At 39.3% G+C, this 17,689-nt stretch overlaps 1 protein-coding gene across 1 annotated transcript in view; it reads right to left on the reverse strand.

The window, feature by feature from the left end:
* LOC126419013 (Meckel syndrome type 1 protein) overlaps positions 1–17,689 on the reverse strand; it is a 113,673-nt gene that overhangs the window by 76,067 nt on the left and 19,917 nt on the right. The window contains exon 2 of the mRNA XM_050086067.1: positions 2,344–2,629. Within this exon, the coding sequence (XP_049942024.1) occupies positions 2,344–2,629 (286 nt within the window). The remainder of the gene's footprint in view (positions 1–2,343; positions 2,630–17,689) is intronic.

The raw sequence follows: 17,689 nt of genomic DNA on the forward strand, positions 1-17,689 counted from the left end.
ATCAGCTGATTCTGACGTTCCGCGACGGCGAGAGACACGCTGGCGTCAAGCGGGCGTTGACCTCTCCGCAGCCGCCACGAACGCCGAGCACCGAACACACCAACCGACGCCGTCACGAGCTAAACGTCGTGGCGTAGATCATCAATGACACCGCAATCAATTGTTATAATGACCTCATTTCTTTGCATAGTGTAACAAAACATTATTTGTAATGTATGCACATCCTGTACTCCAGTGACATCCCAGAAACATTTAAGTGAAAGTGACCAAAGCAGTTAGTCTGTCGCTCCGCCGAAGTTTTCCCCAGGTTTCCCTACGGCCGCGCCAAATGGGGAGCGAACAGTTGACACCCCTGGGACTTCAAATATTCCGGACTAACTCGTGCTTGTATACCTTTGAACACTGCAAAAGTTGCAAACCGAAAAAGAAGCAGCCAAAATGAAATTAATTGTATTCTATGTCCTTTTGTACATGACTGTATACATAACCAATTGTATATTATATTGTTATGTAGATAACTTCATCTGTATTACACTTTGTGTGCAACACACCTCAGTAATTACTGTGGTGTCACCGCCAGACACCACACTTGCTAGGTGGTAGTTTAAATCGGCCGCGGTCCATTTACTACATGTCGGACCCGCGTGTCGCCACTGTGTAATCGCAGACCTAGCGCCACCACAAGGCAGGTCTCGTGATACGAACAAGCACTCGTCCCAGTTGGACGGACAACCTAGCTAGCGACTAGATGTACGAAGCCTTTCACTCTCATTAGCCGAGAGACAGAATAGCCTTCAGCTAAGTTAATGGCTACGAACTAGCAAGGCGCCATTAGCCTTACAGTGATTGTAATTAAACTCTCCTGTGTATAGTCAAGAGCGATGTACCACAATGATTGATTAAAGATAAGTATTAATCCAGCTACGTACTTTTCTTCATAGCATTAATTACGTAGCCTGTTCCAGCACTTGACGCCCGTCGGCGTGTGTGTGTACGCGTGCCTTTCTTTCGGCTACCCGTCACTGTGGACTGGCTGCCTTGTCAGTCCACTTCAATTACAACATACGATGTGACATATGTAAACTGTGAAAGAAAAATCTGCGTGTGGACACTGTGGACATGAAAGAGGAAATATTTATGTCAAAAAACACGAACATTTTTTGTGACATAAACATTTCGGGGGGCAATATAGCATCCCCAGTGCTATATTACGAAAAGACTTAAAAAACAGTATTTATAAAGAAGAGACATTTAAAAATTGAATAATATATTTTTATCATGTAGCCGTAAAATAATAATTTCTCTGTCCAAGTTTCAAATGCAAAGAAATAATTTATAACAAAATGATCTAAAGAGACGACAAGATACGCTCTTTTGTTAATTTTTTTTTAGTCGACTTCACTTCTTCACTTGTCTTGATGATGTATAGGCGGACATCTTGCGAGTGCTGGCAAATGTAAGCATATTTGTATGAGTTAAGCAGATAATATATTAATTGAATATTATTGTACACTTTTAATTTGTAAGAGGTGATCCCGATTTCATGTCCGCCTTCCTTGAATTAACCTGCATTCAAGTAATTTACAGTTCAACAATCGCAGCGGCCGATGCAGCCAACGACGCCATTACGTGGCGATATTAACTTATGAAAAATTAGTGGAAGCAGAAAACTCGCCCGCTATTAACATAATATTAATTTTTCTCCACAGCCGCCCGACGTTGCAGAAGAATGCTCCAAACCAGCTAAAATCAAGTAAGAACCAAAATAATTTATTTATGATGGTGCAGCAGAAAATATCCAAAATGCTCCCTCATCCACATGTTCTCATGTGTAACATGCAGGTACTTGGTCAACCAAGTCCATCTAACGATTCACAGTCTTGATCTATTAACAAGTTGTCCCTCCCTCTCCCTATGCCTCTCCTGCTATGTTTTCAAAGTCTGCACTATACTCACTCTGTCCAAGACAATCAGTACCCCCAGCCTGCCACAATATTAGCAGAACATAACCAAATAACCATGTAACTCTCTCTCTCTCTCTCTCTCTCTCTCTCTTTTCTCTCTCTCTTCCTTCCCCCTCTCTCTTTCTCTGCTTCTCCGCGTGTGTGTGTGTGTGTGTGTGTGTGTGTGTGTGTGTGTGTGTGTGTGTTTTCTTGGAAGAAGCACAAATTCAAAAAAGGTTGCACATGAGAACATGGGGAGGAGGGAGCACTTTGGATTACAGTGCTCAGCTGTTTGTTTATATGCTGTATACCATTCAAAGCTTCTTCTCAAACCAATGATAATTTTATCTTCACCTTTCAATTACCACAATTTGACAAGCCTGTCACTGAAACAAGTTACCTCTTCACTGAAGCCATCTGCATCAATATATGTAAACAGATGCCCTGTATCATCAGACCACTCTGAAACTTCCTGATGGTACTGCTCTTGAAGTGGTGTTCTGCAGTTACCACTGTGGCGATAAAATTCGACTTCAGACTTGCTAAATACTTTCTCTTGCCAACTAAATGTATGTTCTTCATATTCTGGTGTATTATCATTTGCATTAGTGTGTTGTTTGTCATTTTCTCTTGGTGTAAACTGTGGAATAGGTATGTTTCTTGTTTTTGGTAGCTGGAAACGTACTCTGCAATTAGAAAACAGTTAAATGATACGTAATTCACAAAAATTAAAGATTACTTAGAGTACTCAGAATAGAAATAAATAAGGAAAAACATGCCAACTAGAACATGACTGTCACATTATAATATACACCGACACTGTAATGCTTTTCAGAGGATGATCATACATCCCAGATCACTAGTGCATAACACTAACATTTATTTATTTATTTTTTTAAATATGAAGTTCCAAGTATGTTACAAACATAAGAAAATTGTAAATTAGATAACATTGAATAAGTTGCATTTGTTTAAGACAATGGCTTCAGATTCAGGAGGCTGGGGCTCACGCTTTGTCTGGTTATCCTCTTTTAGTTTTGGTATGATTTTCCTAATTAATAACTGCTGGACAGAAAGACAATTTTGTAAGCAAACATTTGAGACAAAATAATAATGTCATAGGACCAGCATCTTTACACACACATAACCACAAGTATTATGGAAATTAAAATTTAGATTTTTTTTTTTATTTTTTTTTTTTTCTTCAGATGGCCACTAAGGGATGCCACTTTGACATTCAAATGCATCAAACCTATAACAGCAAAAGAAAAAAGTTTGATAAAAACAACAAAAACAAATTTGGTCTTTGTAAAATTTTAAACATTTTGATTGGCTGTGATATAGCAATCGTATGCTATTTAATTACAGGATGGATATACAGCCACATTGGTTTGTGCTTACTTCAGTCACTATCATAATCAGCCACTTGATATCCACTACTGGATAAATGCCTTCTCTATACTTCTCCACAGATGATTTCAGCTACATGCATACATATTGCTCTCGAGTGTCTTCCAGTGTCATCTACTAAAACTCAATTAGGTTGTCATCTTTGCCTTTTTTTATCACTTGAAAGCCAACAAAGAACTTTCCTGTTCCAGTTACCATCTTGCTACATGTTCTGCCCACCACCATTTCATTTTAATAAAATCATAATTATGTATTCAGTACCTGATACATTTATTTATTTTCCTGTCTTATCTAGTTATTCCCAACAAGCATCAATGTATTGCTCGCTGAATACCCACAGTTCTCAAGTGGTTTTGAAGTATTACATGCCATTTAGGCAAATGACATTTCACACTCATTGTGTAGTACAAGGAAAGATAATCATGACAGAATAATATTAAGTAGGGAGTAAGTTGCAGAACATATACTGTGTGTGGGTATTTGTTTTCATATGTGCACACATTAAATGGAGGGTGTGGAATATGAGGAAACGGCAAAGCGTGACGACAAATAAACAGCTTCACCTGTTGTGATCAGGCCTTTTACATTTTGGAATTGTGACTTGGCAGTGGCTTGAACGTCAAAGAGCAACCACACTCTCCAAGAATGAAAACAAAAGACAAGATTGTTTTGTGACAAATGAAATATATTGTAATCCTGATTGTCATTTTCAGCCTTTTAGGGGTATCTTATATCAAAGTTACGTTCTACATTAATTCATGAGTCACTCCGATGGTCTATACGTCCATTCAAGGAAATGTGTTTGTAAAAGAAAAGTAGTGGACATGCTTTTTCATGATATGAGTACATTATCCTCTTCTGCTCCAATAACAGCTGCAGAACATGATGAAGTTAATTCTTTCCCCAGCTACACATTGGATTTCCGAGGCACTGATTAGTATGACTTCTACTTCAAGAGAATCAACAACACTGACTGGATTCAAAAACAAAGGAAATATGTCAGATGCTATATTGGGTGACGGCTCTCAAGAAGTGTTATGACTCAGCTTCAACTACAAGGAGTGAGCCAGCATCTACCTAAACCCTAAATAAACAATATAAACACTTTTGGCTCCCAGTGTATAGGGTATAGAGCAGTGGAGCAAAACGATGACAATAAAGGACTATAAATCTATAAAATCTTGAAATTCAATAAGTGATAAATTATGGGTTGCTAAGAGCAATAAGGATTAAACAAAAGGAGACACTATAAGTGAACTGACATAAACTCAGTAATAATCCATAAAAAAGAAAGCGAAAGGAAATATTAGAACAATTCATGAAATCTGAAGACAAACCATACTTATACAACTGTGGTACAAGTATTAGAGCAGTTTCAGTTAAATTCACGTGTCAAGTAAAAAACATTGGCACATGAATAAAAGAATATTTTAGCTATGATGGAGTAATTTCTTAGTGGGTTTGGAGAAGAAGAATTTTTCAGTGAGTTCACAGAAGATTTTGAATCCCAACATCTGTGGGGGCGCGGTAGTAGCTGAGCAACACTGCAAGGCGCTACTGTACAACACAGTGCAGTCCCCCATCGCAGCGTTTGACACACTGACTGCATTGTGTGGTGCAAATCATCGGTACATTGCCACATACACACGGTTGCATTAGCTAAGTAAGAGATAAGAACAGTTCATTGGTAAGGGTGAGCTTTCAGAAAATACAGAAATGCACTTTGAAATTTCTTCTGCATAGGGACACAGTGTTTCACTGTTATCACGTTTAAGAAAACTGTGCAGTAACTTTTTGTTACAGTGATGGAGGGTACATACTAGAGGATATTTCCATTGGATTCCAGTCATTACTAGAAAAATGACCGCAGGGACTCCAGAATGGTTTAAAGGTTTATTACAACAAATGTCTGACAAAATGAATTCTAATTTTAAGAAATTGTCTGACAAAATAGATTCAAAAAATAAGAAACTTTTTGACACTGAGAAGGAATTATCTGACAAAGTAGATTCTAATATTAAGGAACTATCTAACAAAGTCAAGTCTAAAAGTAACTAATTGTCTGTCACAGTAGAAAATACAAAGGAAGAACTAAAATTAGAGATAAAAGAACATGTCAAACAGGAAATAGAAGCTAAATCAACTAACATTGCAAGTTTGTTGACCCAGTTTTTCAAGAGTTGAAGGATGAAACCAATAACCAATATGATTAAGTTCAGGAGGAAGTAAAAGAGCTATTCAAAGAATTATGGTAAAATTAACAAAGTAGGTCAATTTTCCATTAGAGAGTTCAACCAGGTTAAAAAGCACATCTCAGAGGCAAACAAGCATGTAACTGTTTTAATACAAAGCAAAGAATTTAGAAAAATAGTTAACACACTTGAACTGCAATCTAATTTGGAAGAAAGACTGCACAAGTTCATAAATTATACTGTACAAGAGAATGTAGAATCACTTAATACTAACACCCCTTTTAAGGAAGGTGCTAAGGAATGTTGGTCAAAATATGTTCAACTGTTGTTGTTGTTGTGGTCTTCAGTCCTGAGACTGGTTTGATGCAGCTCTCCATGCTACTCTATCCTCTGCAAGTTTTTTCATCTCCCAGTACCTACTGCAACCTACATCCTTCTGAATCTGCTTAGTGTATTCATCTCTTGGTCTCCCTCTACGATTTTTACCCTCCACGCTGCCCTCCAATACTAAATTGGTGATCCCTTGATGCCTCAGAACATGTCCTACCAACCGATCCCTTCTTCTGGTCAAGTTGTGCCACAAACTTCTCTTCTCCCCAATCCTATTCAATACTTCCTCATTAGTCATGTGATCTACCCATCTAATCTTTAGCATTCTTCTGTAGCACCACATTTCGAAAGCTTCTATTCTCTTCTTGTCCAAACTATTTATCGTCCATGTTTCACTTCCATACATGTTCAACTATATTCCATTAAATAAGCAAATACCAATACCGTAATGCATTGTTTGCAAGAGTATTTTCAAGATGTGGGTAAACTACCACATCTATTAAATGATAATAGCCCACAATTTATTAGCCGTAATTTTAAGAAATTCTTGGGTTGGAAAGAGGTAAAACACATAATTATATCCAAGTACAGTCCACAAACTAATCCTTATGAATATGTTAAGAAAGAATTAGGACAACTGTGTAAAACATGCTGTTCTATGAGGCTTGTTACCTGGCCACAGCTAGTGCTGGAGTTTCGAGTAATCCTTAATGAATTACTACATATGCCAACAGGATTAGAAATTATGAATAAAACCTTTATAGGAGAGGCCTTGTAAAAATTTTTACATGGCCAAATTCAACAGAAACTGACTTGTAAAATGAGAAGCACTTGTTCGCTATTGTTCCACTGTATTACTCTTATTGGGTTAACTGTACTGTAGAACAAAAGTGCTTGTTTGCTTTTGTTCTATGGTATTACTTGTATTGTGTTAACTGTACTGTAGAACAAGGGCCAACAAGTGCTTTTCATTTATTACAATGTTGTTCTACCAAGAACGGACGGAAGATTCAGTTAACATGACTTGGAAAAGTTGCAAGATAAGGTAGCCTACAAGAGGAAACTCTCAAATAAATGATTTTGAATTAGTATGGGATTTTCATCACAGTTCGAATTTAAAGAAGGAAATGAAAAATTTTTTTCAGTGTTACAGTGGGCCTTTTAAAGTTCAGAACATACCGCATCCAAAAGCAGAACATCTAGTAGACCCTGACACAGGGGATGATAAAGGGTTATACAATATAGACATGATGAAAAGATTTAAGGCCCCAGGAGAGTTCACGTCCTTTGTGAATCTGGAGGATTGACGACCACCAGCTGTCTGATTTAAATTGTTTCCGTATTTCCATCTTAGTTTTCTTGGGGACAATTTCTATCTTCTTTGACTATTCTATTATCTTTTATTACTATTATACTTTCTACTACCACTTACTCCAGAAATATGAACCCAACACCTGTAAACGTTACATCAAGTGTTCATTCAATAACAATTGCACTGGTACATGTATGACGACAGCCATGAGCTTCGTTAATAAACTTAACTATAAATTAGCATTTCAAGGAAAATTTTGAAGATGTACAATGTACATGTAGTACACAAAAAGCTAAGAATAAGAATGATTTTAGCTCTATTATTATAATAATAATAGAAAGTGGAGAAGGTTATAGCACTATGACACTTGCACAGAAATACTTCAACTCACATCTCAAGATCTTTGCATAAGGTATGAATATAGTAAGCGAAATATTGATTTTATACATTTTTAAACATAAAGAAAGAAGAAAAGAATGGTTGGGTTTGTATTTGAAATTTATTAGGGGAGATTAATCATCAGTAGTGATATCACCTCTATCGAGTACTGATCAACGAACTGACGAACCACAGAAATTCGACTGAACACTGATGATGACTTACATGAATATACTTTCCTGTTCCATTGCATTTCATAGAGGTTTGTTAGGATCAGTTTTTGGGGTGTCTGTGATGGTAAAGCCATGGCAAGTCTGCTCTGTAGGGAATGCTGAACATCTTCTTCCTCTGGCACCACGGTGAAGTACCTTAGCAGATGGGGTCTCTGGTGTGGGGATGCTCAGGGAGTCCATCTATGGGGTTCTGTCTTCTTGTTCAATCCTAACATACCTGTCTCTCTATTTCCTTTTCTTACTCTTCCATTAGGAGTACCAAATCTATCTTCCCTCTATCCATATACAAAGTTCCTATCATAGGATCTCTTCTTCTTACAATCTATATAGCAGAATTTACAACCTACAACAACAGGATTGGACTGCCAGGTATTTCACATATGATGACAACAACAGACTAACAGGATTTTTTTTAGAGTTATGTAAGTGACACATCTTAGTCATGCTACACATTGTAAGGGAGAAGAGTCCAGGCAGGAGATGGAAGGCAAGACAATATTCAACAAGGAGTAGGTCCATGAGGAACAAATTTTAATAACAGGAGCCAAAGCACTGACATTATCCTAGTGTATTCACAAGAAATACCTGGAATAAAATCTTTTGTATTGTCTAAATCAAGTAATTCTAAGAAAGAAATGGATAAGCTACATGTATCAGTAAGTAGACACAAAATACGGATGCATGAGAAGTATGTGTACATGCTGATGTTATATATGTTATAAACAAGAGTAAGAAAATGAAGAAATTAGAAGTGAGGAGTTAAGATATTTTGACAAAGAGCAATCGGGTAGTGTCAACATAAAGCAAGTATGGGAGAAACTTATGATTTAGAGTGAGAAAAGATAGTAAAAGGGGGCTAGTAACTACGTTTACTGATGAAGTTAACATGGGGCATACCCAAATAGTGGATAAGTTACAAGAGATGAAAAGGTAGGAGGAATGGCATATACCTTGGTCAGATGAATCTGTAGGAGGAATGACCTGAACCATTTGATGCAGGTAGGAGAGAGGTAAGTTTAGACAGACCCATAGAAGGGATGGTCGGGTGAATCAACTGTGGAAATGACCTGAATCATATTTTTGCTTAGGGAAAAAAAGGGTACTCCCACATGTATAGTGGTATTGAGGTTTGACACAGTGTTTGCCCTTAGAAGGAGTGTAAGTCCAGTGAATGGTATATACCTGACAAGCAACTCTTCAGGTAATAATAATTTGTAAAGGAGTATAAGGTAACTATACACATATATAAGAAGTAAATAAGAAACTCTCAAGTATACTGGCTTGACGGCAATGCACTAAGCACTCCGTCTTCAGTGTTAAATAAATAAACCAATAAACCATAAGTAAGTTGACATGACACACACACACACACACACACAAACTGATACCCTGCTATAGAGAAAGACTGGTCATTAAAGGACAATTTCTTGTATCATACAGGATGTGATGTAAATAAAACAAAGATAAACAAAGTAGACTAACACTGTTTAGCCCACTTTATCTGAAATGAAACAACAAAACTGAAAAGACCTGTTATTAAAAATGAAGTTTTATTCCTTTTTAAAGAAGGAAATCATATTCAATGTTTTTAAGTAATTAAATTGTTTTTAGTTGTGTGTTAATGAGAAATTTTTTTTAAATTTTTTTATGAGGATGCGAGAGGTCCCGACATATTTCCTTTAAATGGGTAATATCAGGTCTTCATGGTGTTTAGGCATATGGCATTTACATTCCTTGTGTTGTACACGAAAAGATGATCATGACAGAATAATATTAAGTAGGGAGTACATCACAGAACATGTATGGTGCATGGGTGTTTGTTTCATGGGTGCTTGTTTTCGTACGTGCAGACATTAAACGGGAGCTAAGGAATAAGAGAAAATGGCAAGGTGTGACAACAAATAAATGGCTTCACCTTCTGTGCACAAGCCCTTTTACTTTTTGGTGTCGCAGCTTGGCAGTAGCTTGACCATCAAAGAGCAAGCACATTCTCCAAGAATGAAAGCAACAGACAAGATGGTTTTGTGACAAATAAAATATATTGTAATCTTGACTGTCATGTTGAGCCTTCGAGGCATATCTTGTATGCAAAGTTCTGTTCTGCTCTAAGTCACAGGCCACTCTAATGATCTGTACACCCAATCAATGAAATTCAAGGACATGCTTTTTTTGTGATATGAGTAGAAGTTATTTTCTTTGCTCCAATAACAGCTGCAGAATGTGAAGAATTCAAGCCTTTCCTCAGATACACATGGGATTTTAGAGGCACTGATTAGCAGGATCTGCGCTACAAGAGAATCAACTACAGCTACCGGATTAAAAGAAAAAGGTAAATACATCATATATTATGTCGAGTGACAGATCTCATGAAGTGTTCTGACTCAGCTTAAACTACAAGGAGCAAGCCAGCAGCTATATAAAACCCTAAACCAACAAGAAAAACACTTCAGTCTTCCTTTTAGAAGTCAATAATGTCTCACAACCCTAAGTTAAAACTGGTGTAACTTTCTAATTACAGGCACTTTGGAACCTTCATTTTTAAAATTATTTAGAGCTTTAGGTCATTTTTACTCTTTTGTTTATTTCTTTTGCTGTTCATTTAATCATTGTCTTCGACTGTCTGCAATACATCAAGTCACCAACTAATTCTGTACTTTAAACTGTACAGATTTTCCTTCACGATGTGTTCACTATACATCACTTGATCCTGATTACAGCAGATTTTAGGGTTTATTTTCCAACCTTTTTCTGTTATAATCAAATTCATTGTTAATATTTGTCTGCACTAGAGGTACACAGTACAATCTCATCAGCAAATGAGTGTGGTTTTGGTATGTTCCATTCATTCATCATACTCAACAGATCCCATCAAAATGGAGAACCTTCAGGGATGTAGAACAAGTCAAGGTACACTAACCAATCAAATGTGTCCTTCACCTACTAGACAACATTAATAATGTGTGTGTCCACCCTTTGTCTTTATGATGGTTTGAACTCTGCTGGGGAGACTCTCAAATACCTCAAAGCATGTGGAGGAATGGCAGCCCATTCTTCCTCAAGACCTGAAACCAGAGAAGATAATGATGTTGGATGCTGGGGTCTGGAGCGAAGCCAATGTTATAACTCATTTCTGTAACACCACCTCCAGCATATTTAACTGCTGGCACTTGACATGATGGTAGGTAACATGCTCCAGGAATTTGATACATCCAGATTACCACAGGATATAGCACAAGTCATCACTCCAAGTCACTCATTTACAGTCTTCCACTGTGCAGATGCATCAGTCTTGACACCACCTCAGGTGCTGCTTAGCACTGACTTGTGTGGCTTATGAGGATCTGTTCAACCATTGTGCCTCATTTTTTTTTTAACTTCCTACCGACAGTCAATGGGCTAGCTGGACTGCTGGCAGCACACTTTAGAACTCATGAGCGAATGCCTAAAACCATTTATTTCTATTGAAGCAGCATAATTTCAAAGAACCTTTCCTTTTTTGTACCTCAACTGATTTTGTACACTTCACCTGGCATTAATTTTGGAATGTCTTTATTAACTATTTGTGTTTGTGAATCTTCTCTTTAACTGCATCAGCTTTTAAGGTAACCTTTCAGTCCTTGCTCAGTTTTCTTTTGGATGTTAGTTACTGTGCCATCAGCCATCCTAACTGATGAAATGTGGTCTACCCAACATAAGTTTATGTTTTGTCATCTCCACATTCTTATTGTTTTATCACTTCTAATATCAAATTTCCATTGTACCTCCCCATATCCTCTTAAAGACTTTTCCAAATAGTCTTGTGTAATACTTCAGCACACTCTACTATGTTCCTCTTAATGTCTGATTATAACTTGCATCTTCAGTTTAATAACCACCTCATCCCATTAGATTTTTTTTTCTTTCGCATTATACATTCCTACAACACCTTTAGCTATTTGCATCAGTTCCTCTATTAAATAACTGCCCCTTTCATGTATGTATCACTGTCATTTTCTAGGATGCTGAATGTATCCCATAACTTAATCTGGTACATGTATTTGTTTTTAAATAAATTTTCCTTTCTTAATTCCTGCTTGGCAAATCTGTTTCTTTCTAGCTTAGATCTAATTTTACCTTGTATCTGTGCAGCCAGTGAACCCCTGAGATTTTAATGTGATAGAGGACTGTCACATCTTGGAGCAATTTGTTTATAATTAATAAAATTAAATATTATTTTTAATTCTAGCTAAGATTTTCTGAGTATATTTTCTATTTGTATTCTTCTGTAAAACTGTGCGAAGCACAAGCATGTTATTGTTTTTCAGTAATTTCTACTATTCTATGACCCTTGTCAAATCTCTTATCCATACTTCCCCAGTTTTCAATTATTCTTTAGTTTTCAGTCTGCTTGTGGATCAACCCCCAGTTTTAACTTGCAGAAGATGTTGCGATCATTTATCAGTTTCTGTAACTCTTTGAAAAGGACTTCCACCTCTTTGGCAGAATATGAACATGTCTGTGCAAAGACTTGAATTATTTCCAGGGAATATATTTTGTTATTCTGGCTCAGATTTCATTAATGTCTGCAAAAGCCCATGCCTTCTCTTCCTTTCTGGTCTATTTACATGTAATAAATCATATGTCCCAATAGCAGTTTTACTTTGGCTCATGTTTTCTTGCAGTACTTCTCTTAAGCCTTCTACATTACATCTCATGTTAATTACCTTCTCTCCCAACTTAACTAATCTATTTTTGTTCCCTAAGTTATTCAGTTAATTGTCCCCAAATTAAAAATTTAGAAGCAGTCCATGTTAATTTTTGTTCCGCTAAACTTCTCATAATAAGGACGTAATGCAGAAACACCTGAGTTTTCGCCATGGTTTAAAGTCACTGACTGAGTTTCTTCACTCCATTACCCACTATCCTTGCACTGAGGTCTAAATGCCGATGAGGGGCGCTCAATAAGTAATGCAACACATTTTTTTCTCGGTAAATATTTGGGTGAAAAAATGCAGAATTTGAAGTTAGAAATTGTGGAATATTCCTGCTTCAGCCCCAATAGTTTCATGAAGTTTCAATAGGGTGATGCTGTATGTAGCCTTCAAAATGGTGTCTCTGATGGAAGTGTGTTCCAAGCGATGAGATGTCATTGACTTTCTTTTGCTGGAAAAGCAGAGAATCACATATATTTACAGCAGCTTGCAGAATGTCTACAGAGATCTGGTTGTGAAGAAAAGGACAGTGAGTTGTTGGGCGAGCCATCTTTCATCACTGCAACAAGGTTGTGCAAACCTGTTCGCTCTTCACATGCTGGCTGGCTGCACACAGCTCTGAATCCTGCAACAATGATCCAACACCTTGCTGCTGGAACCCAAGGAATTTTACACAGAGCATTTTACTCAGTGTATGAATGGTAATATCCATTTCTGGTGCTACGAACTCATTTTCACTTGTTTAAAGTTGGATAATGTGAATAATTTATTATTGTTATTATCATATCTTAAGTCACACATGTAGCATTATATCTGGTTTCAACTTGTAGATTTGGAGAGGAAGCTGATAGATCTATGGTATCTTTTATGTCTTGTCTGTCTTCTTCCTTGTGAACTACACTGAAGGTCGCCCAGTGTGGTGTCGAACGTAATAAGACCTAAACCAAGGCAGCCAGACCTACCTCGTAAGGGGCCTCCAGGCCAATGACACCAAACACTCATTTCCATTTTTTTCTGCCTAAAACCATTTAGTTCTATTGAAGCAGCATAATTTCAAAGAAGGAGGACCTCAGAGCACATCCACCAAAAGGGAATTCCATGAGTGTACAAACCAAGAATGAAGAAAATCAAACCTGATGTGAACACTGTTTATGTCCAATTAGTTGGAGTCAAGAATTCACTCCAGACACTTGCATGTAATAAAACTTCAATGTTGATGGAAGCTTGGGGAAATCATTCTAAAGAATAATTTAAGAAGTTGTGAAAGAGAGTCCATATCAAGAATTTATGTTTTAGTCACCAGAACCCCTTCAATCAGAAGCAAAGACACTGTCAAATCACACACAGCAAGCTGTCCATTGCATCCATATTGGGACATACCACAGGCCAGTGCTAAAGGCTTACCCAGCATAAAAGAGCCAAACAGGAATGGACGCACAGGCACTGATTGAGTGACCATTGGGAGGAAGTCATCTTTTCTGAGCTCATGACCTAAAAATATGCACCTTAGAGGGGAAAAAAATACATTTTTCCCATTTACAATGAAGGTCATTCTCTAGAAGGTGTTGGAAAACCACCTGCAGATTGTGTAAATGCTCTTTTTGCTGGGTGCCCATGACCCATATGTCATCTGGTAGTTCATGCAACAAGGAATGCTCTGAATCGACTGCTCCAAATATTATTGATAAATTCCAGGGATGTACGAGGCTGATAAAGCCCGGAAAAAGGGGCTGTTGAGCACAAAGAAATTCCAAAAAATTACATCCAGCAGCAACTGAAAATCTGGGTCATGCAAGCTGATGTGTGAAAAATACTACCCCCCCCCCCTCCCGCCCCGACAACTATGGCTACAATTCCTCCAGCCACAGAAAAGGATATGAGTCTGCTGCGGCATACTGTGTGTGTGTGTCAACTGTCTGGTTTTAAATTGCTGCAGCGCATTTGACCTTCTGGCATTTGAATCACCAACAAAGGTGTGGCCCACAGACTTGACAAAATAGGAGAAATAATGCTGAAGTCCTGCCTGTGGTGTCACCGCCAGACACCACACTTGCTAGGTGGTAGCCTTTAAATCGGCCGCGGTCCGTTAGTATACGTCGGACCCGCGTGTCGCCACTATCAGTGATTGCAGACCGAGCGCCGCCACACGGCAGGTCTAGAGAGACTTCCTAGCACTCGCCCCAGTTGTGCAACCGACTTTGCTAGCAATGGTTCACTGACAAAATATGCTCTCATTTGCCGAGACGATAGTTAGCATAGCCTTCAGCTACGTCATTTGCTACGACCTAGCAAGGCGCCATTACCAGTTACTATTGATACTGTAAATCATGTACCATCAAGAGCGACGTTCACCATTAATGGATTAAAGTTAAGTATTCCACCAGCTACGTCCGTTTTTTTCTAAATTCTAATTTCCTTGTCCTGTTCCAGACCTCACGCCAGCCTGCATGAGATAAAACGCGTGCCTTTCGGCTTCCTCTAGTAACACGGTGTTGGCTCTCCGGCCAACCACAACACTGCCAATGCTGCAACTTGCCCTTGACTTAGTTCTTGTCACATATGGCAAAGGGAATGGGATACGGGTGACAAAACTTAAGTACTACAACACACTAAGAATGACATGTGCCTCAAAATTTTCTACCCACATGAAGGTATTCTCAAACCAATGATCATACAACTGCAGTAGAGAGTCCAAACCTTGGAATGGGACAGACTGAGACACTAAATGCACTTTGTCAACTATCTGAAAACCAAATGCAGGAAAGGAGTCTAACCCAAAACTACCTCTCCGGGGAGGGGGGACCACCTTGACAAAGCACTGTCTGTGTGGGTGGAGAGGCTTGCGTATCTGCGGGAAGCTGAGGGTTATGCCAAAGGTAGAGGACCTACTGCCGGAAAGGCCTCAGCTGATGGATCATCCCATCTTCCCTATTCACTCCTAGTCCTACCATATTCCCTGACCCAACCCAAGGTGTGATGTGATCCATGCTGAGGGGTGCATGGCACATGGGAAGATGTGTCACAAAAGGAGCCTCAGAGATACTGGGTGACCTCCCTAAGAAATTAGCCTTACACCAAATGGGGTATTCGAGGTGTGGACCTTCTAGGTCCCCAAATCTCATGGGACCAACATGGACACAACTACAGAAAAAGAAACTGAGGGGCAAATTGAGACCTCAGATACCCAAACATCGGGGACTGAACCAATGGAAGGCATTTCCACTACTGAATCAGGGTCTAGACCTGTGCCAGAACTGGGAACTGTAACTGAGAAGCTAGACCAGATTAAGATCAAAGGCTTGTCTGGGGCCCAAAGGAGGAAGCTACTCAGGGAACAGAGGAAAAAGGAAGGAAAAGAATGGTTCCTAAACACAAGTGGAGGAAAGTAAAGGGACTAGAACTCAAGACCCCCCAGGAAAAAACTGTCTCAGGTTGAAGGGGACACGCAGATCCCCACAACATCAAAGACAGGTAGTAAGCAGATAAGGGAGGAATCAAAGACTCCCTCCTCCCTGGATAAGTGAGTCCCGAAAAAACCGAGGCAAGAAATAGGGAAAAAGACCTCTAGTACTGCAGTCTCAGTTTTTAGGATGGCAGTTATCCATGAAGGTTATCCACTAGTGGCCATCACCTCACAACAGGAGGAACTAGTACAGATGGCCCTCTTTGAAAAGATTGGGGAGGGGGGGGGGGGCACTCTGTCCTAGGTCCCAACTTCAGGAAGGTCTATCAAGATCATGATGCACTCATTTTTGTCTGTGAGGGGGTGCACACAATAGAATGGCTCAAGGACAAGGTGCCCATGATATCCCCGTGAGAAGATGCAAAGCTGCTAGTCAAGATGGCAGTGGAGCTTCTTCAGACTGCAAAGGTATCATTATGGGTACCCAAGATCCTTAAAGAAGTTTCCCCCAAGACTCTGTTCAGGAAAATAGGGGCCCAGAACCCAAAAGTCCCGACAGAAGACTGGAGAGTGACTAACCAAAAGGTTTATCCAGAAGGACAAACCATGATGGCGGAGGTTGGTGAGAAGTCCCTGAAGGCGATGCGGGAGCAGGACTTGAAACTGTTTTTAGGGTCCTCGCAGGTCACCATCAGGGTTCTCAAAGACCTCAAAGATGGCAGTAACACGGAGCCTGGAGGTGCTGCAGATTAATCTGCAGCACAGTAAAGGGGCCTCTGCTGCCCTGAGCTGCTGCCTGGGAAGACAGGAAGTGGATGTGGCCCTGATACAAGAACTTTATTTATACAAAGGGGGTGTATCGGGCCTCAGAGGCACTGGAGGCAAGCTGATCTATGCTAGGAATCTAAGTAACTCCAGAACATGCATCTATGTTAGAAATGGCATTTCTTTCATGCCAATGATGGATTTCTGCTCTAGGGATTTAGTGGCCATCAAAATGTAGCAATGTGAGGAAGGTATCACGAGGGAAATTATTTTGGTCTCAGCATACCTTCCTTACGAAGACAGTTCTCACCCTCCCTTGGAGGTGAGGAGACTGGTAGAGACTTGCCGTCAGCAAGGTGACCAACAGCTGTTGGGGTGCGATGCCAATGCCCACAACCTAGTGTGGGGCAGCAAGGACACCAACAGTAGAGGTGAGTACCTTCTTGAATTCCTCTTAGCTAACAACTTAGAGGTCCTGAATAGGGGCAATGAACCTCCATTCAGGAATAGCACAAGGGAAGAAGTAATTGACATAACATTTGGTTCCATGACGATGGGTAGCTATGTCAAACAATGGCATGTGGTGTTGGAGCCATCGTCATCGGGCCACATGTACATTAAATTCGAGGTTGAAATGGGAATCAGACAGACCATGACTTATAGAAATCCCAGGAAAACAGACTGTGAGATATATAGGAGGGACCTTGACTTAGGCTTATCGAAAAATAAAACCACGATAAGGAAGCCAGTAGAATTTGAGGAAGTAGCAGAGGCTGTTACCTCTGCCATAGTGACCTCATATCAGGACAACTGCACAATCACCAGGAAGTGCACAAATAGGAGTGTTCCTTGGTGGAATAACAAATTGGAAACACAAACAAAACAGGTACAGAGATTGTTTAATATTGCGAGACGTAAAGGACAATGGGCTAAATATTGTGAGGCCCTTGTCAGTTACCATCTTGTAATAAGACAAGCAAAGGAGGCATCCTGGAAGGCATGGATGCACAAGCCAGACTTCACAAGATTCTC

Source organism: Schistocerca serialis, chromosome 9, assembly GCF_023864345.2.
Source record: "Schistocerca serialis cubense isolate TAMUIC-IGC-003099 chromosome 9, iqSchSeri2.2, whole genome shotgun sequence".
Lineage (NCBI taxonomy): Eukaryota > Metazoa > Arthropoda > Insecta > Orthoptera > Acrididae > Schistocerca > Schistocerca serialis.